The following is a 22,511-nucleotide window of genomic DNA, read 5'->3' on the forward strand; positions in this document are numbered from 1 at the left end:
CACAAATCAACAGCGCCAACTTCATTTTATTATTGTGCGGTGACGCGCCTCTCTCCAAAACGGCCATTGCTGTGATGATATTTGTGGATAAAACCAAGCCATTCTAGGCGCAAGTACTGGATGTGTTCTTTCGCGCTCATTCCAGTGACGTAAGATGTTATGTGCTTTTGTACCGAGAGAAGCGAGAGCAATATTCGTCTGCGCGTCACCGCCAATTGCGCGTGCCCGGACAAATCTTCCAAACCTGCCCGAAAGGGACACACAGGGATCTTATTGTTAGAGGAGCAGCAGAGTGGGGTCCAGCACGTGAATGATCTACCTCAGAGAGGTAAGAATACTTTTTTTTAAGAAATATATTTTTTAGAAAGAATGTAGAAGCATGTTTCGGAAACAGAATAAAAATAAGAGTAATACACCTATTAAATCAAAAACATATTATGAAGGTAGTTCAGTTACGTCGCAGTGTCTACACGGTTCCCAATGGATATCCCATCTGTTAGTAAAGAAAAACGTTATCTTTGTTCGTTTTTATTTTGACGAACGCGCGCTGTGTTTTGCGATAGTTTAAAAAAAGGACGTAAAAATGATTTAAGTTATACAATCATTTTAGCACGTTATCATCTCCTGTAAAATCCCCGTTCTGCATTATGCCGGTGTTGTGTAGAAGTCTGTTTCGCTAAGTCGCCGTTTTTATTTAAATTTTTAACGCGGACACACGCGACAGATTTTCTATTAAATAATAGGCTATGTTGCCTATTGTTTATCTGTAGTTATTAAATAATACTTTATTAGCTGTGCAATGTGTTTTTGCAATAACATCCGTAACTGAATTACGTTGCTTAACGTTTGCATGCCATTAAATCCAAATAGAGGTGCCAGTCTGAAACTGGACCATAATTTGAACAGTTTATTCTTCGTTTATAACTCTGTTCTGTGTTCCATTCTATGCATTCTATTGTTCTGTTTTATACTGTGCTTTTTCCTTTTTTTATACTACATAAATAGGCTACATTTAAGTTTTCTGGTCCCTTAAGTAAACAGATTATAAAGCATATTTTTGTTGTTGTTGCCACTATAATGTGACAGTGCTTTTTATTGTGCAGTTGTTCACTTTGAAAATACTTCCCACAGTCTCAGAAATCTCCTGGAGATTTGAATTAACTGTTAACCCACTAATGAAAAATTAATGCTAGTCTGCTCATCTAACAAAATTTACATTCTGTCACCCACAGATGAAATGTTGATCTAACATTACAAAATCTGAAACCCAGAAAACAAAAAAAGATGGATGTGCATTGAAAAAAACCTGGATCTATAATGACCCTGAAAAATGGAGAAGCACGTTTGTCAAGCAACAGATAATTTCTGAGGAGATGGAGAAACTCAGATTTTCCTGATACACATCTGTCAATTGCAAGACACTGTACATACTACCTGCCTTGCTCTGGAGTGAACTACCAAAAATGGATCTCTTTTTGGTTCTAATGTCTACACTGACTACATGCATGGCAATAAATATGGAAGATACTGGAAGCCATAGCATGTTCACCTGTGAACCTATCACATTAAGGATGTGTCAGGGCCTCTCCTACAATACCACCTTCATGCCCAATCTTCTAAATCACTATGATCAGCAGACCGCTGCTCTCACAATGGAGGTAAAGTGTCTTTCCTAAATAGCGAAACATTACAATTTTATGGCACCCCCTTTGCCTGTAATTTAGCTTTTTTTATTTTCACAGCAAAAAAAAACAACAAAAAAAACTAAATGCTAATAATGTTTAAATGTGTTGTTACAAAACAAACACAACCGTATGGACCAACGGCATCAAAGATTTGTTGGTTTAGATTTGACCCAGTTCTTTATTGTGCCTTGCAGAACAGATCAGTCAGATCACATTACAAAAATGTTTAAAGGGAAATTATTATTTAATCTGACCAACGGGACTGTTTCCTAAACCTTTCCTAAGCATTCTGCTGTTGTAAACCATTTTGGGTGTTCTTTGTAGAAGTCAGCATAGAGTGGATTTTGCTGACAACAATTTGTTGGTAAAACCAGTATATCAGTCTACCTTTAGTTCTTTGGGATGTGGCTATGACTGAATAAGTAGTATCTTTTTGCATTTTTATATAACAAGGTTGCATCACACCAAATTGCTAGAGTGTATGCTACAATGCTTGATGTTATGAGCACTAAATGGTGCCTGGGCACGTTGTTTATTTTGATTGCTCTATAAGCTTTGTATCTGCAGCCATAATGCCTGGATTGATTCTAGCTGTTGTTTAATCCTCTTTACTGGGACGCAATATTCTGCTGAGCCCAACTGAGAGCAGCTGCATTAGCTTGTTACAGTGGGCAGCGGATCTCTGCTGAACACACACAGCACTGTAAACCCTATCTAAAACTGCTGTCCTCAGTCACAAAGTTTGAACTTACTCTTGTCCTGCCTCAATATAGAGAAAGACATTGGACAGGAAATTAAAGGAGAATCTAAATTAAAAAAGAGAGGATCACATCTGCTCATCTGCTTGGAGTTACGAAACCTTCTGTATTAACCAACACACACACACACACACACAAACTGATGATACTTTTAAACCAAGTATTGCACAAAGGATTAAAAGGTCAGTGTAGAAATATATTCAAATGCACATTTTTCTTGAATTTTACAAGGTCTAAATCTATGCAACTGACCGTGGTCAAATTACATCAGAAATCAGAGTTTACAGAACAGCTAGACACTGAATTACATGAGCAATATACTTGCATAGTTTTGCGAACAGAGAAGTATGTGTTCTCTATGGGGTTGCTAAACACAGATGTGCAAAGTAGAATGAGTATGGGTATGTACAGATAGTATTAAAAACATATTTTTATGTTTTAGGGGGCCTGGGTAGCTCAGCAAGTAAAGATGCGGACTACCACACCTTGAGTCGCAAGTTCAAATCCAGGGTGTGCTGAGTGACTCGAGTCAGGCTTCCATAGCAACTAATTGGGTAGAGTCACGTTGTGTTAACCTCCTCGTGGTTGCTATACTGTGACATCACTATATCTTGCCCTCGGTGGGGCATGTGGTGAGTTGTGTGTGGATGCCGCAGAGAGTAGCGTGAGCCTCCACATGTGCTAGGTCTCCGCGGTAACGTGCTCAACAAGCCACGTGACAAGATGTGCGGATTGACTGTCTCAGACGCAGAGGCAACTGAGATTCATCCTCCGCCACCCGGACTGAGGGTAGTCTCTACGCCACCACGAGGACTTAGAGCGCATTAGGAATTGGACATGCAAAATTGGAGAGAAAATGGGGAAAAATAAAAAAAGATAAAAATAAATTTAGCATGATGCACTAACTGAACACTTTATTTGGAACATTATGGTTCTTAAAGGTTCGACGTGTTGTGCATTCTGAGATGCTTTTCTGCTCACTACAATTGTACAGAGTGGATATCCGAGTTACTGTAGCCTTTGTTAACTCGAGCCAGTCTGGCCATTCTCTGTTGACTTCTCTCATCAACAAGGCGTTTCTGTCTGCAGAATCCCAGGTGATCAGCGGTTACAGAAATACTCAAACCAGCCCGTCTTGACACCAAAAATCGTGCCACAGTCGAAATCACTGAGATAATTTTGATGGTTGATGTGAATATTAACTGAAGCTCCTGACATGTATCTGCATGATTTTATGCATTGCAATACTGCCACACGATTGGCTGATAATCACATGAATAAGAAGTTGGACAGGTGTTCCTAATAAAGTGCTTAGTAAGTATATGTAGGAATGTAACATGTTACACATTGTTTTCCAAGCAATATGTACAATGAAACTCAACTCAACTCAATTTTATTTATAGAGCACTTTCAAAAACCACACTGGGTACCAAAGTGCTGTACATGGAGTTACAAAAAATAAATAAAATCACATAAATACAGCTTAAGAATGCTAAAAACATTTAAAACCAATAAAACAAGAATAAGATAAATTTGACCTAGTACAATTTATAATGCAATTAATTAAAAGCTAGGGAAAATAAATACGTTTTTAAGGCCCCCTGGAAAGAGAATGGAGACGGAGATGATTTTATGACCAATGGAAACTCATTCCAAAGTCTAGGGGCTGCCACTGCAAAAGCTCTATCACCTTTAGTTTTTAGGTGAGATCTTGGAACTGACAGACACAGCTGATCACCAGAGCGGAGAGACCTTGAAGGTTGAGTCAAACTTATTAAAGCAGAGATGTACTCAGGTGCAAGACCATGAAGAGCCTTAAATACATACATCAACACATTGTACTGGATTCTGTTTTGGATCGGTAGCCAATTTAGTGAAATCAAAACTGGGGTGATATGGTCTCTTTTCCTGGTTCAAGTTAAAAGCCTAGCAGCTGAATTCTGGACCAGCTGCAGGCGAGAGAGAGAGGCCTGACTCACACCTAGATACAAAGCATTACAATAGTCCAATCGAGAAGACACAAAAACATGCACAACCTTCTCCAAATCATCAAAAGAAATGATGGACTTCAAATTTGCTATAGTTCTAAGATGGAAAAAAATATTTTTAACAACAGCATTTATTTGTCAATCATATTTGAGCTCAGAGTCAAATATAACACCCAGGTTTTTTACATAGGGAAGTTTTTTCCCTGGAAGCAGTGACAAATTTCTTTCTAAATTTACCTCATATCCCCTTTGACCAAAAACAATAAACTGACTTATCCTCATTTAATTGAAGAAAGTTGTTTGCCAGCCAACACTTCACATCGGCCATGCATTTATGCAGAGACTCAATAGAAGGGTGCTTCCCATGTTTAATAGGAAGGTAAAGTTGAGAATCATCAGCATACAGATGAAAACAAAATTTCTGAAATAATTTGCAGTTCTTTATGGCAATGAATACCAAAGTATGCGGTAATGGAGTTACCGTTGGTTTCTCAAGCTATGCGAGGAATGGCTGAGGGACGAATTCAAGAAAGGTCGAGATTTAACAAGGTTTTTACATCAAAGAGTGGCCAGTGCTTTCAGAGAAGGCGAGAATACACAGATTACAGATCCAGAGAAATGTGATCAGATCTATGAAAGTTTGGCCTGCACCAACAGTATACAAAGGCAACATTCCTTGAGCAAAAGATGTAAGTTTTAAGAGTGGAAAAGTGTCAAATGCTATTGGCAAAACAAAAAAAATGAAATGGTTGTACTGTACAGAACTTTATTACCTTTTGCCTATTTTCAAAATAAAATGAAGATTTATATATAAATCTTCACTACTAACAGGAAAAAAAAGTATGTGGTAATGGTTTTAGGTGGCGTAAATCACCATTTTAGTGTGGATGAGAGGCTTAATCATAGCGAAATCAATACATTTTTGAACAAAAATGTGTTAGTGTGTACGTGGCCTAAAATAATTTATGCAGTTTTATATAGAGTTACTATGGAATTATATGGATTTATGAATTTAGATTTCCAGTTAATGCAAAACTTGTGCGCTCCAATGTTACATGTTGTTACTCTTCTTTCTTGGCATGATTCCAGATTCCAAATGAAGATTGACATGTGATTTTAAATAGGAATGAAGTCTGCTGAATAACCATGATTATGGTGATGAATAGCCTTTACTGTTACAAACAGACTAGAAGTGGGACCAAGGTGACGCTTTAGTTGCTACACAATTAATCTCGAGTAAAAGAAAACAATACTGAATCCTTCATTTCATCAGTAGCTACAGCCAACCATTTATTTATTTTGGGCTTGATAAGGGGCAGATTAAAGGTCCTTGCTTTCAGATTCAAAAAGACTTAGGACAGATGCACCATCTTGTTCTGAACTCTGGATAACCCCATTTGTAAATTGGGACAGTTGCCTTAAGGGATGGGTTTCTGGGATTGGTGTGATTGTATATGGGAAGATTAAAAAAGGATTTGAAATGTGCAAGCAAAGAGGATGCTTGGTCAACCTAACAATATTTATTCAGCATTTCAGTAGCACTGATTGATTTAGTTTGATATCTAGTTATTTTAAGCTTCCACCCCTGTTTGCCAAACATGCAAAGATGCTTGACCTTGTCCTTGTGTTATTTTTACCACAGCGTGATGGTTAAGGGCATTCAGCAGTGGGCATGTAATATGGCAACTCAAATTTAAAATTTACATCATATAAGGCTATTTGTTTCCGATTTTAATAACTTCGTATTTGTATTACACTACAATAATTATAACATTTGAGAATGACAGGAGACAAAATTTTCAGGGTTCCTGAAGGATTGTGATCTCAGTGTTAGTGATATACTAATCGATTTATGGACCAGGACAATTCATTCTGGATTTTTGGCCATTTTGAGAAAGGCTGATTAAAAGAAGTGGTCATTCCACTTAGTGTTAGTCTCATAATACAGACAGAATTTTGTATCTCTAAACTTGCTCTCTAGATATTGGCCATTTAAAAAACAACTTGTAAAAGGTTATTATTTTAAATACAAATGTGTTGAATGGAACTGGTTATTCTTGAAAATGAAGATGATATATTTTAACATAATAAACATTTAGGCATATTTATTAATGCTTAACTAATATATTATTGGAATGGCATGGTTGACCATTATTTCCCATCCATATCTTCTTCTTTGTCTCTTTTCTGTCTGTTTCTCTCCATTCCCTCCTCTCTTTTTCTTCCCTCCCCCACGCAAGGTACTGCGGTTGCTGGGGAAACGGATCCCAATTGTATTGCAACAAAAGAGCAGTTTTTTTCTCTCTCAGGAGGTGGTCGTCACTGGCACTCTGACCTCTCCATTAGACCCCTCTCTCAAACCCCGCCCGTTTATGCATCACTGGTTGCCATGGTAGTGAAGTTGAATGCTGTGAAGTGAATGTTGCCTTATTATGTAAATAACAAATATTGTGAAAAAGCACATTCCTTATCAAAAAGCACTGGGAGTGCACAGAAAAAGGCATATGTACTCTGTATTTATGGATAGAGGGAGGTAGAAAACTTATTTACTTGTGAATGAACACATTCAAATGGTCAGGTTAGATGACTTAATGTCTTTTGTTTGCCTCCTTGTTTTTCCATTTTTCTTTTTCAGACAAATAGATTCAGTATTAAATTCACTAGAATTATTAACAGGAAAAAAAAAGAGAAAAACAAACAGGGGAATCCCACATCTGTATGATCAAACATGCTAAAAGATCCAAACTGCTGAATTTAACTTGAAAATACTCTACCAGTCTAATACACTACCCAGCATGTTAAGGACATGGTCCTTTAATACTGTTTCACAAGTATTCCAAGTGGATAGCTAATTGAAGTTGGTTGGTAGTTTGCAAAACTATAATCTAGGTAAAGGGTGGGAAAAAAAAGTATGCTCTCTGCCCAATCAGAAAGAAACAATTATTGTGCCTCTTCTGTTTTCTGTGTTTACCATTTCTGCATGTTTTGAATATCCTAAATAATATTCAGCAAAGCCCTTGAGCAATTTAATGGACATTGCTGTGTACAAAGTCTATGTTTGCCTTCACAGCAGTGGCACAGATGCACACATTCTAGTTCATCAGATCATACATCATTGCATGTAATGTGGCATGACAGCCATTATGAGATAATGTTTTTCACAAGATCACCAACTAAGGGCACTCACTTTATTTTTATCTTGCCTAACAGCCAGTGTATGTCCACTCAATTGAGCTCAGAATGCTGGAAGACCTTTTGTAGGGAGTATAGCAGAAGCTGCACATAATGTACAGTACATAGACAACAACAAGCGTGAAGCTCTATTTTCTCAGTATCCAGCAATATAACTCATTCACATTTAGCATATCAAGCTGTAGCTATACACTGTAAAAATATTTTGTTTATTAAAAATTAACTGGTTTTATTCAGGTGATAAAATGTTATTTAATGTGACTAAATAAACCTGAGAAATGTTTTTTTTTACCATTTCAACAAAAGTTTTTTTTAATGCTTATATGAAGTAGGGCTGCAACTAACGATTATTTTGATAATCATTTGCTCTTAACCGATTATTCAGCTTGTGCCCCGACTTAAAGTAAAGAAATTCACTGCAAGTCAATTTAAAAATGTCTAGAAATCCTTAAAACAAGATACAATTACTCGAGAAGCAACATATATAATATTTAGAATTTCTTTAAGAGAATGTATCTTAAATATAAGTGTATTTTGTATCTAAGTGTATTTTTCACTTGGTTATAATTCTGCGAGTGCAGTAAAGACAAAATATACTTCTACTCAAGATGTTTTCTCTAAAAGTAAGTCTAAATATCTTATATACTGCTTATATGCATCTTTTTTTTTTTTTTAAGGATTTTTAGATATTTTAGAATATTTTTTATATTATATTCAACTTTCTCAGAATTTTTTTTTCTTCTGCAGTATAGCTGCTAAAGTAAATGTACATAGTTTTGAAGGAGTATTAGATGTCTATATTGGAAAACAAGCCAAAACAAAAACATATTTTGTTGCCGTGTATAATGGGGAAAAGACTACACTGTCACCTTTTTGTTCAATTCAATCCATCTTTAACTCACAAAAAAAAAAACTCTCTCTTATTAATAAAGCTGTATATTGCCAATTTTCTTCACAATAAGAAATGCACAGTGACATATATTAGGATTCAATAAGTTGCGAGCCATCACGTTATAATCTAGCCGCAGCAAGCATGTGCACATGAGGGGGACGAGCATCCCCGCGTTAGAGTGTGCCTCAGCCGGGTGCAGTTTCAATCTCTCCCCCTTAGATCGGGACATTGGTGAAACTCGGAGGCGCTGACTGCACACAGAAATGGCAGTTTCGGAGTTTGTAGTTATTTACATGATCTGCTTCCATATTATTTTAACTTAAATAAAGCTATAACACATTAAATATAACTGCATTTAAGATGTAACGCCGGGGTGTTTCCTTTAAAGACGCTTGACACTCAAGTTTTGCTTCAGCTGAGATTTTGTATTTTTGCATTACAGTTCCCACATGCTTTGCGATCTATATCACCTGAGAAGCTGGTGGAAAGTTTAGAGTGCCTCTGGACAGTGAGCTGTGTAATTCTTTTTCTCCTCAGTAAAGCGAGCTGCAGTGCTGGTCTCACACGTCATCATTAGAGTTTAATGTGATCTCATGTTACGCTATTCGACAATGCAAATATTTTTTATTGTCAACTTTGTCAATAACGTCGACTAATCGTTTCAGCCCTTATATCAAGTAGAAATAAATTCTTGAGGTAAAAATTGCAGGTTACCACTTTTTTTCAGTGTAGGAATTGTGCAATTTTTCATTTTATTTCTAATTATTCTCAGCTTTAACATATTTTTTCTGCTAGAAATGAATCATGCATTTCTGGAGAAGTAAAGGAAAAGCCATGGAGATTAATTGTTGAAAACACTGATAGGCCTCTTTATAGTCCATTAAAACGATGAAGCGTTTTTTTGTGTTTTTTTTTTAAAAATCAAAAGTTAATTTAACTGTTTAGTTATGTTTTATGGAAGCTACCTGATGAAAATGACTTTTGTGGTGTGATTTGTTTAAGCTGGTGCTCTTACATATGTCATGTTGGCAGCACATCTTGAGCTCAAGGGTATATGCTGTGTTAAATATGGATTAGGTGCGTGGAATCGATTGCTGGATTTATATGCTTTGTGTCAAAATGGGCAAACATAATATCTGTCCTAATCCCTTTTTACAGACATTTTGGGTGGTAGCCTAGCCTGGTGTGCTGGCACTGGCTGAACGATCTCATAATGAATATGTCTTGTAGGCTACATCCAGTATGTCGTAAATGTGTTGTGACTGTTGCAATAACCTAAAAGCTTGTCTATTTTTCAATAATGAAAAACTGTAGCAATTATGTATCCATTATGAGAGCTAATGTAGTATTCTTCATATTAAATAAATAACTGGTATTTAGAAATGTAAAGAAACAGTATTGCAGGTATTATGTAACCAAGAACATGTTTAATAGCCAAACACTATGAGCAATATACTGTGTATGGATAGTTGACATGAAATACATTTAGCTTAAGTCATTTTGCTAATTATGCTTATAATACAGACTTATTATCTCATATGAATTGATACATTGAATATTTGTACTTTTAAAAATGAAATTGTCACACAGCAAGACCATTTAAAATAACCTTTAACCAAAAACCTTTGATGTTGAAAAAACAAAAATTATAGACATGCATTGACTACCCATATACTATGGCTATTTTCTACTATTATGTCATTTTAGCATTAGTGATTGCACTGTTTTCTTGAGAAAAAGCTTAAAGAGAAAAGGGAATAGAGCAAATACACATTTTTCGTTTTTCAAAGCCTTTTTCATGAGGGCTGTGACACCAGGGGTGTCTCAGAACCCCCACCCTACATCACAAAGGCCTTTACTCGGCAGGGGTGTAGGCTTTTTTGTCTATCTGTCTGGTCCTTGGTGAAGCCTTCTTCCTTTCCCCCCATAGGATTTGCATATTTATGTCCGGCCCCAAAGCTGGTACTACTCCCAGATTGTCTCATGGTGTAAGTTAGCCCCAGCAATAAACAGCATGTCTCTCTGCCCCAAACAAAGGCCCTCTCAGAGACACAAGGGAAGTACATTACCATGCTTGCTCAACAGATCAAATTTCCATTCTCATTTACTGGAAATAGGAGAAGCAGGATAGAAAACAATAGTTTTCATAAAGAAACACAGACATGATGGCCGCCATGTTGAAATCACACGGTTAGCCACACCCTGCAATTCTATTGAGTTAATAAACACAAACAAAAAGATAAACTTACCTCAAATTCTCTCTCTCTCTCTCATACATAGGTACGTGTGTGTATATATGTATGTATGTGTGTATAATATATATATATGGAGAGTTATATTTTTCTCTGTGCCCATCCTCTGTCTATACAGCCCTTTCATCCTATGGTGAACCTGGAGTGCTCCACTGAAATACGGCCATTCCTCTGTGCCCTTTATGCACCCGTGTGCACAGAGTACGGCCGAGTGACCCTGCCATGTCGGCGCCTGTGCCAGCGTGCCAAGAGCGATTGCTACAGACTCATGGAAATGTTTGGGGTCAGCTGGCCAGAGGAGATGGAGTGTAGTAGGTACAGAATCTCTTTTTTGATCTTCTGCACTTTTCATTTTTCATTTTTTTTCTTCTTTTTTTTTTTTTATCTAGTTATTGTGGTGCATAAAGCTTATTTTGTTTGTTTGTTTTGACATCACTTTTAGTAGGGTAATAATAATAAAAAAATCCCCACAAATTATAAAGAAAAGTTCCATCATAAGAAATAATACCAAATTACCTTCAAAGTTTTATTTGCAAACTCTTATTTTTATTTTAGTTAACAAATTAATTTTGCGAACACTAGTTTTATAATAGTTTTCGTTAACGATAATAACCTTGACTGATACTTTGTGAAATTGTACGTAATCATTTACATTTGCGTTTATGCATTTGGCAGACACTTTTATCCAAAGCAACTTACAGTGCATTCAAGGTATACAATTTATCCATTTGTGTGTTCACTGGGAATCAAAACCATGACTTTGGAATTGCTACCAGTTGAGCTACAGGAACCTTTCCATTTATTAATATTGATTAATAATCAATTTATGCAATCTGTCTCGTAGGTTTCCAGAATGTGATGAGTCTTACCCCCGAACGATAGACTTACTCCCCAACACTGTCAGCACAGAGGAATCGCCTTCATCTGTTCAACGGGACTATGGTTTCTGGTGCCCACGAGAGCTGAAGATCGACCCTGAGTTGGGCTACTCATTCATGGGCGTGCGCGACTGCTCGCCTCCTTGCACAAATATGTACTTCCGCAAAGACGAGCTCATCTTCGCCCGCTATTTTATTGGCGTTACCTCCATTGTCTGCCTGTCAGCCACACTCTTCACCTTTTTGACCTTCCTCATCGATGTCAGGCGTTTCCGTTACCCAGAGCGGCCCATCATCTTCTATGCTGTCTGCTACATGATGGTGTCCGTGGTGTTCTTCCTGGGCTTCCTACTGCAGGATCGTGTGTCATGCAATTCTGCAAGCCCAGGTCGATTCCGTGCCTCCACCATCACTCAGGGCTCTCACAACAAAGCCTGCACACTCCTCTTCATGACACTCTACTTCTTCACCATGGCGGGCAGCGTTTGGTGGGTCATCCTCACCATCACCTGGTTCCTAGCTGCTGTTCCCAAATGGGGCAGTGAGGCTATTGAGAAGAAGGCTTTGCTCTTTCATGCAGTGGCCTGGGGAGTTCCAGGGGCCCTCACCATCACACTCATGGCAATGAACAAAATCGAGGGTGACAGCATGAGCGGTGTTTGCTTTGTGGGGCTCTATGACCTAATGGCTTTACGGTGGTTCCTATTGGTGCCTCTTGCACTGGATGTGGTTGTGGGTGTGGTGCTGTTGTTAGCAGGCATCGTGGCACTGAATAGGGTGCGAATGGAGATTCCGTTAGAGAAAGAGAACCAGGACAAATTGGTGAAGTTCATGATCCGGATTGGTGTGTTCTCTGTGCTGTATCTGGTGCCTCTGCTGACAGTTATTGGCTGTTATCTATACGAGCAGAGCAACAGATCTGTGTGGGAGAATACATGGGTACAGGAGCGCTGCAGAGAGTACCATGTCCCCTGCCCGCTTAAGGTAAGAACCCAACGTTGTGAAGTAATTATCCAATATGTGTTCATATATACTTAAATGGTAGGACATTCATAAATTTGCATCCCTCCAGTTACGAACAGGGTTAGGAACCATTTCCCATTTTTTTTAAACTACCGGAGCATAATGTTTTTCATGACATTCGGTTCCATTGATAGTTCGAATGTGCATTGTTCCGCCAGTGTTGATGGGACACCTGCTAAAATACACTTGACATTGTTTCCTGCACTATCATTCAGCAGCACTGCAACACCGCTATTGATTGAGGAGTGTAAAACATGCAAGGTGACCAGTTTAGCACGATTCCTGAAAAAATAGCTCTTGAGTTGTTTCTTTTCTCGGAATCTACACTTCAAGACAAACAGCACTACCTTATGAACAAATTATTTATTTATTTATTTTGGGGGGGTTAGCCTTTATTTTATAGGACAGTCAAGGGAGATTGAAACTGAGGGAGATTGTTTTAGTGAATAAAAAATGTACCGCACCTTAAGTCATTAATTTCATCCTGTCTGATTCTGAAAAAGAACCAAGAACTGTTTTATGTGTCCTTAGGGCTTGTGCGACTTAATGGAATATTCTGGGTTCAATACACGTTAAGCTTAATTTACAGCATTTTTGGCATAATGTTGATTAGCACAAAAATGACTCATACAGATTAATTTCTTAAAAAAAAAAAAAAGCACAAATCTGGGTTACAGTGAGGCAGTTACAATGGAAGTGAATGGGGCCAATCCATAATTGTTAAAATACTTATTGTTTCAAAAGTATAACTACAAAATGTAAAAAATATGCATGTTAACATGATTTTAGTGTGATAAAATCATTACTTAACTTTTCTGTGTAAAGGTATACGTTGCCTTTATGATGTTATGTCAGCAAACCCTAAAACGACTGTAAAAATTACGATTTAAACAATTTTACAGTTCAAATAATAAATACGTTTTAACAGAAGAATTAATGTAAGTGCTTTTATAAAATTATAAGCTTCACATTTCTGCCTTTAAACCCTCCATAACTTGGCCCTATTCACTTTCATTGGAAGTGCCTCACTGTAACCTCGATTTAAAAAAAAAACTATTTAAGAAAAAGAGTGACAAGTTGAAATAAATTTTTTGTGGTAATCAACATTGTCACAAATGCTGTCTGTTGAACCCGGAATATTTTTTTAAATCAAAGTAATTACGGAATGATACACAATACGAGATTTGTTGTAATTAATGGTATTTAATAAAAATAAAACAAAACATAACACTTTACAATAAAGTTCCATTCGTTAACACTAGTTAATGCATTAGATATCATAAATAAACAGTTAACAATATATTTGTTTACATCATTTATTAATCTTTTTTAATGTTTGTTATAAAATGTTTGTTTTGTTAAGGTAAAAAAATACTATTGTTTATTGTTAGTTCATAGTGAAATAACTATTGTTTTTTTGCAATTAATTTTTTTTTATTGATTCAAAGAAAATAACACAACACATACACACCAAAAAAACATTTAACTTTTAATCCACACTAATATCCCTCCCCAAACACCAACCCCACCTAACCCCAAGAACCCACCTGTGGTCACATAAAATACAAAATTGATAAAAATAAAATATATAATAAACATACGTAATTAAACTAAACTTCTCTCTCCTCATCCCTTCCCCGAGAGTCCCTGAAAAAGAGTCCTGAAAAGCTGCCACCCTCCCAATCTTCGCACACCACTCCGGAAATGGTGGCGCTCCATCCGACTTCACAACCCATTAAAATAATTTGTCTGCCAATTATCATGCGAGTCAGAACCCAATTTTTTATATATTTGTCCCCCAAATGTATAACTGCCCCATCGCCCAAAATACACAGTCTGGGGCAAAGTAACATTTGAGTTCCCAGAACATCACACAAAATATTCTGAACCTTTAACCAAAAATCTTGGATCTTAACACATCCCCAAAAGACATGTCTTAAATTGCATAAGGCGAACCCTTGCATCTCTTGATGCAGGCTTAACCTTTTTTTACCTCAAAAGATCTCAACAATCCACTCTCATACAGGTTGCCGAGTGTAGTAAACCCTCACAATCCACTCTGACCTACAGAAAGGGGACTTGTTGATACATAATTTGGGGTTCAGCCATATACTTGAGGCAACATTTAAATAAATGTCTAAATTAAATACTTTGGCCACTCTTGTTCAAATCACGTGCAAATTTGAGATATCGAGGTGTGACTAAACTTCTTTGGTTAGTTTGATAGAAAGGCTTTGCAATGGCAAAATAGGGGCAAGGACTTCCTGTTCAATAGAAAACCAGGGAGGGACTCTTTCAGGTGGAAGCGGCCAATGAGCCAAATGCCTGAGACCAAACGCATAATAATAAAACAAGATCTTGGGTGGGCCTATCCCACCTTTGTCAGTCGGCCTGTGTAATTTGTTGAAATGTAGACTGGGACGTTTACCATTCCAAATGAAGGGCTTTGCTATGCTATCAAATTGCTTGAAATATGTGAGGGGGACATCTATAGGGAGTGACTGTAGCAGGTAGTTGAATTTTGGAATGCAGTTAATTTTAATAACATTAACCTTCCAAATCATCGATAAATGTAATGAAGTCCACCTGTCCACATCGCTTGAAAACCTTTTTATTAAAGGGTCAAAATGAACTCTTAACTAAATCAGACAAATTTGCTGGGAATAAAATACCCAAATACTTAATGCCTTGTGTAGGCCACTGGAAGGCTGTTACTGGACAGTACACTATCAGAGCCAAAGCTTCAGATTTAGACCAATTGATTTTTTATCCTGAGAAAGATAACCTACTCATTTTAACATTTCACATTTTGATATAACATACAAAATAAATTGTGTGTCAAAAACAAGATTATACAGACCACATTCCAACATTAGTGCAACAATCAAACCCTGCATTAACCCTGCACAAGATAGCGCATCAATCCCTCTAAACTCAAAAGGTCCATGTACGTCTACTAGAGCCCCCACCACAACTATGCCATCGGATTGCTCAAATCCGGTGCTTCTGCACAAATTTAGGCAAAATTACATAATAGAAAATGCTTAATAAAACAAACCATCTATCTACTTTGTACTAACATTAAAATACATGCAATACAATATATTTATTGTGTAACTACATGTTGTTCTGCAAAATTCTCACAAGATTCACATTTGCTGCTACCGAGATTGAGGTACGGGTAGGTTTAGGTTAAGATTAGGATTAAGTGTAAAGTTAACAGTGTAACGACAGATGTAATTAAAGGCAGGTACTTTAAGTACAATGCAAGAACATGTATGCTTAAATGCATAGTAATTACAGACAACTAATATAAAGTGGGTCTTAAAGTACTATGTTAATTCCAAATTAATTTTTTGTTTTAGATGTATGGAATAGCGGCACTAAAAGAGTAGGTCAACAAAACAAATAATGAAGATAACGGTAGATGCATATAAAATTTATTTACAATACATTTTCACTGACTTTCACCACTAAAATGAGCTTCATCTGACATTTAATAATGTGTATCTCAGTAAACATACGGCAACAGCTGCACACCACTGAATATATCTCATGTTTAAAATTATATAAAATAAATGAAACTAAGAGACTGTCATAGAACATTGCTGAGTTTCACTGAGTAAAACATTCTCAGTAATGATGTTGATGCATATGTGTGTGTGGGAGATGCCTGAGGCAGTGTGGGATTAGTTTTAATGAGGTCAAATCTACAATATCTACTGCTGCAACTTCTGTTGTCGTGGATAGAAATGAACCGTGATGTGTCATGCTATCTGTGCTAGTGGTCGACCGATGCCAATATCCAGAGAGCAGAGTGGCTGATAGGCCGATACAATGCCGATATATCACACAATTTAATATAGTAAATAAACTCTCATTTAGCACTGTTTACTCAATTTACTCAATTAAAAAATCATCTAAAACAGTAATATTGTATTTTAAAGGGTAGACAGCAGTTTCTTCTGTCATCAAATTTTAGTAATATTTTTTCACATGAAGAAATTGCTAATATATTAGGAAAAAGAAAATGAAAGTACACACAGTAGTCCAGCAAACATGGATGGCATGTCCACGTTAGCAATCGCATTTTCTCCAAACATAACAAATCAAACAAAATGTACATACAGTGAATAAGACGTTTACTTGAAGTTGCACTCACGTGCTCGTGAGGATCCAGCACAAGCAGTGACATAAGTGGAAACGCACTTCAGAGGAAGATATTAGATGAGCACTTGACGGGATGAAAATGCTGGATTTTCATGAGGTTTAAATGAGATATCTGCATATTCACAAACGGTATTTAATAGAAGTTTTATTGATATTTGCCTTTTATCATTATATAAGACAGTTGAAAGTTACAGGGAACTGTTGAGGATAGAGAGGGAGAATGAAACAGGTGAGAACTTTAACATTATGAGCTCAAAGGCATCTGTCATGGCTCTGATATACGGACCGTTTAAATGAGACTGTGTTTCACACCGGTCCAGTATTGCATGATGGCACGAACCGCGAAAAAAACTAACCGGGACTGGTTGTTTACATGTCTCAGTCACTTCAAATGTAAACAGGTGATTTTCGGCACCCAATCGGCCAAACGGGAAAATGTATCAGATGATGCCGATAATTAATTAAAAAATTGAGAATGTCAGCAGATTTATTGGCCTCTGTGATATATCGGTTGACCAATAAACTGTGCAGTAATTCTTTGTTATGATGTTTTTGTCTACCATTGTTTGTGTATCATTTAAATGTATTTACTTTATTGTCTAGTCATTGGCGATGTCATATATTATTAGGTTGTTTCTATGACATTGCGTGAATATGTATTAAATATTGTACATTATTGTACAGTATTTATGGACATAAATGCAAGCTGACAGCATTCAGTGCAGAAGAAATGCCCCATCTAAAGCACAAAGTGAGTGTGTGTGTATTAGAGAAAGAGAGAGGCAGACATTTGTGTTGGCTGCAGCTCTGTTTATGCTTTTGGCAATTGTGCAATGAGCTGAGATAAAGCACTTCCCATCCAGACAATCACACATGCACAACACAAGGCTAAAGTGACATACAGAAAACTATTCATACACATGCACACTGTACATGTACTGTATGTGCAAGTACAGAGATTCACAAGGGAGATTACGCCTTCATGTTTGATTACCTTCATTTACCCTTTTTAGCCCCAGTCATTAGGTTTTATACTAAACTTATCTCTATTACAATGTATTGTTGGTACAAGCGCTTAATATGAATCCATTGCTTTTGTCTTCACAGGTGGAGCAGACAAGCAGGCCTGATATCGCCTTGTTCCTCATCAAGTACCTGATGATGCTGGTGGTGGGCATCCCATCAGTGTTTTGGGTTGGCAGTAAAAAGACGTGCTTTGAGTGGGCCAGTTTCTTCAGTGGGCATCGCAGAAAAGAGTGAGTTTCATGTCATTCTACTGGCTGTAATTATAAAGCCACAGTCACATTGCACTTTGTGCTCCATTTACTTCCATTCAAACGCATCCGAACGTGGGAGACTGAAAACACAAGGTCATGCAAAGAAATTTCATATTCTGCTGTGCATGAAAATTCAAGTTTGATGAACTCTGACCTGCAAATTCATATGACAAGAACAATGAGACCAGTAGATCGAAACCATACACACTGGTCTCTTCGCTCAATGCAAAGAATACACATGTCAAAGCTGCATGTTTTTATATTGTTGGAGATTATATTTTAATAATTTGTATATAATATTATTTGTGATTGTATTATTTATTAAATCTACACAAGTGTGACATCATGGGCAATTCTCACGAAACTCCTCAAGAAAATGTCCTGGTCATATTTAACCCTAAATCTATACAAAGAATATAAAATTATATTTTACATAAAAAAAAACATTTATCCTAAATTTTGGACCATTGTGTTCATTTTTTTGTCTTTCTTTTCTTGCATTGTAGTGCATTGTGGCATTATTTTCAGGACACTTGAGCACATTTTACCCCCATATTCTCTGACCGATATATCGTCCAGGCCGATTAATCAGCTGATAAAACAAACATCGGACAAAAAAACATATTTGCTTGGTCAATCAACAAAAGTGTTAACATTCACTTGTGTCAGTTTCAAAATCTACTAATAGATTTGTCCTTGTATAGTCAACACTTTCACTTGTGTTCACGTCACTTGTTTTTAAGGTTATTCATTTCAAGGTTATGAAAAGAAATTTAGATATTTTTAGAATTTTGGTGTACATCTGATTTGATGTTGTTAAATTGTATTAGGTTTATTTGCATTTATCTCGGCCATTCTGCTCTCTAAATATCGGCATCGGCAATTGAAAAACCCATATCAGTCGACCATAAATATTCTCATTACATAACACATCAGGACATGTTACTTTTACTATTCCTATCATTTGCAGTGATTCTCATTACCATAATACAGTCATGTTTTACTGTATTACAATCAAAATTGCTGTTGTAGAATTAATAAAAAATTAAAGGCAGCATCTAGGGAGAACTACTTCACAATTTTTTTATTTTTGTCATATTTTTTGGTAAAAATATGTAAACATGCATAAAACAAAAACAAATTACTTGAGAAGCGGAATGACATTAAATATTAAGTCTTCAAACTTTGGTGCGGTTTATACTTAAAGTAAGAAAAATTAGCTTGTTTTCTCTTTTTTTTGTTCTAACCCATTTGGAAATTTTTATTTTCAAGAATTTGAGAAAAAGTTTGAGTTTTAAGAATTTATATTTTTACTGGAAAACAAGACAAAAATACTCAGCAAGAAAATGATTATTTGCAATGTATGAAGTATAAATAATACTGCATAATTTAAATAATATTTTTGCGATAATAATGTATGATATATAATAATGGCCATTTTTTATTTTTTTTGCATTGGTAAGGAGAATCCGTGTAAAAAAATCTTAATGGCCCTAAAAATAGGCTTGATTTTCTATTCTATATAATTTATTTTGGAGTAAAATAGGACCAGGTCTTTTTTTTTGACAGATTTAGTGAGAATCACCCTCATACCCTTCCCATTGTGTTTTCTAAAGAAATTTTGCATGCTCAAAGGCAAGTGTGACAAAGGCTTATGATGCCTCATAAGCGTGTGTGTGTGTGTGTGTGTGTGTGTGTGTGTGTTAATAAAACACATTTGGATAGACAGTTTTCTTAGTTTCAGTGTTGGCGTAGTTACTGTGTTTTGCCATTGTAGGATAGAACTGTGCAGTGTGTGTGTGTGTGTGTGTGTGTGTGTGTGTGTGTATGTATGTATGATGGCTGGCAAATAAACAAATGTAAATTAATAAATGTATTTAAGGACAAAAAAAAATTTGTTCAGTTGATGTGCATTTTCATAAGTTCCCATCATTTTTTCAAGGCCTTAAAAAATTGTTTAGTAGTAGTGTACTACGGTAAATGTATCATGGGAGGGTTAGTGTAAAGGCCTCCTCTCTACACCCACATCCCTGTCCCTTGTATCAGGGCAATAACCCCCTCTTCCCTCATTCACTTACCCTCCATCTTCCCCCTTTCTCTTCCTTCACTCCTCTGCCACTCCCTTCCCTCTGTACCACTCTTTTCCCTGTCACTCTCCCTCTCTCACACCCCACTCCAACTGTCTCTACCACCCTCCACAGTACAGTGCACGAGAGCAGGCAGGTGCTGCAGGAGCCCGACTTCACCCAGCTGCTCCTCAGAGACCCCAATACCCCAGTGGTGAGGAAGTCCAGAGGTACCTCAACGCAGGGCACCTCCACCCATGCCTCCTCCACACATCTTGCCATGCTGGACGAGCCCCCCAGCGCAAGCACCAGCCGTGCCGGCAGCACTTGCAGCAAGGCCAGCAGCTACCATGGCAGCCTGCATCGCTCCCGAGAAGGCAGGTGAGATAGATCGGGATTGTTTTCCAGATATCTTCACATCCTTAAAGGAAGTTACATTTGCTTGAGGGTCAGGATGACACAATAAGTGTTTTCAGTCAAATCTAACAAGATTAAGTGAGGTTTATGCCGAAAAATATTTGCCAAAGTGGTAAGAAAACAAGTTTTTCTACTTATTTATTTTTCTTTTTTAGAGCATTACAATGATCATTCAGTTACTTCATGTGCTATTAGAATTATCATACTCCCCACTTCTGAAGTAGTAATTACGAGTATTACATGTTCAAGTGCTTTGTTGTCGGAAAAAACAGGAAACATGGATGATGCCGGGTTCATTCATGCATATTTCTTGAGGAACATTTATTTTGACACCATAATACATATTACTCAGTTAGCTTGCTGATGATAATGGTATTTTGGGCTAATACATGCAATTTTCTTTTTACAATATGCATCAAATAGTTGTTGATACAAGTATATGAATATGACCGAAACGGCAAGCGCTAACAATTAGCTGCATTTCGAAAATTACTAAAACCTCTCTATCACAACAGAAACCGTACTCCCCTCCACCATGTTGAAAGTTTACATCTCTTCCAAACTTGGAAACACATGTATTAAATTTGTGTTTCCTGTCAGGTACACAGCCTGCAGTTTCCGCGGCATCGAGGAACGTCTCCCTCACGATCAGCTTCAGCACTGCAACGTCAAAAGTCTTGACAGCCATTCGCGACACAGCAGTCTGCAGCGCCTGGAGAGCCAATCGCGGCACAGCAGCGTGCGTGACCTCAGCATCACAGCCCAAGCCATCCAGTGCGGTCCTGGCAACGGCATTCACTGTGTCATAGAGGAGGACGCAACTAAGGCGTGAACTTTAATGTGCCAACAAATGGGGAGAGACTAAATGCGACATGGAGATTGGGAATCCACGTTTACTTTTCAGGCACAAAGTTTGATTGATGCATTCGTCAGACTCTTTTATAGAAATAGACTTGGTGCATTCAAGCTATTCATTTTTTCAGTATGTGCGTTCCCTAGGAATCAAACCCATGACCTTAGCAGTTGAGCTACTGGAGCAAAATATGTTCAATAAAGAGAAAGGACTTTGTGAATTAATTTATTCAAACAAGACTTTCAATCAAAGGTTGTCAAGTTCAATTATGGTGGATGCCAAACACTTGAAATACTTTCATGTACTGTGCTAGATGGAGAGACATTCAAAGCTGTTTGCAGCCTCTCGTCAAAGTGACGGGGGTAAACAGGGTTAAACGTAAGGGCTTTTGATACATCATCGCTCTATGATGTTTTGAAGCTCTTGCTGCTTTATGCTCCAACGCTTTAAGATTCCAGATTTTTACCACTACAATTGTGGTTCTGAAGTGAATGTTTTTTTTTTTTTTTGCACTGTTTACCATTTTGTAGAAGAGAATTAGGGATGATGATGACAGCCCTGCACATTTAAGTCAGACTGTTTTAAGTGTGAAGAGCTGGATTTAAAGGTGCACTCAGTCATTTGTTATGTTGCACTGATATTGTATTCATCTTGAACTTAAAGGGGTCGCCCACGGACACTGCAGGCGGATGACATATAACATCCTAAAATGTAATGTACTCGCATTGTGTTTGGCGTCCATCAGTGGCAACAATCCATGTCTTCAGGAGTTGCTCCAAATTCTTCTCTGCCTGTAATTTCCACTTACATAGTTTTTAGTTCAATTTGACCCAATAATTATGTAACTTCAACTGCTTTACAGCTACCTAAAAAATAGAACCTTGTAAAATATTACTTAGAAACAATTTAGAAACAAAATGTATTTGATTAAAGTTCAAGATTTAGCATTCAATCAAAACTTTTCTCTTTGAGTGTGTGAAGATAAAACCCATCTTAATTCAATCATCAATTGACTTTGAATCTGAGCTCTCGCGATTTGCACGATGTTTTGTCCTACCTG

General features: G+C 37.1%; 1 protein-coding gene across 1 annotated transcript; it reads left to right on the forward strand.

Annotated features, from left to right (window-relative positions):
• Positions 1-35: 35 nt before the first annotated feature.
• On the forward strand, positions 36-21,444 carry LOC127621742 (frizzled-3-like). Its single transcript, XM_052095452.1, has 7 exons — positions 36-328; positions 1,233-1,658; positions 10,886-11,082; positions 11,612-12,629; positions 17,946-18,094; positions 20,317-20,562; positions 21,199-21,444. The coding sequence occupies exons 2-7, from the start codon at positions 1,464-1,466 to the stop codon at positions 21,428-21,430; spliced, it is 2,037 nt and encodes a 678-aa protein (XP_051951412.1). The 5' UTR covers positions 36-328; positions 1,233-1,463; the 3' UTR covers positions 21,431-21,444.
• Positions 21,445-22,511: the final 1,067 nt, after the last annotated feature.

Source organism: Xyrauchen texanus, chromosome 28 (assembly GCF_025860055.1).
Source record: "Xyrauchen texanus isolate HMW12.3.18 chromosome 28, RBS_HiC_50CHRs, whole genome shotgun sequence".
Classification (NCBI taxonomy): domain Eukaryota; kingdom Metazoa; phylum Chordata; class Actinopteri; order Cypriniformes; family Catostomidae; genus Xyrauchen; species Xyrauchen texanus.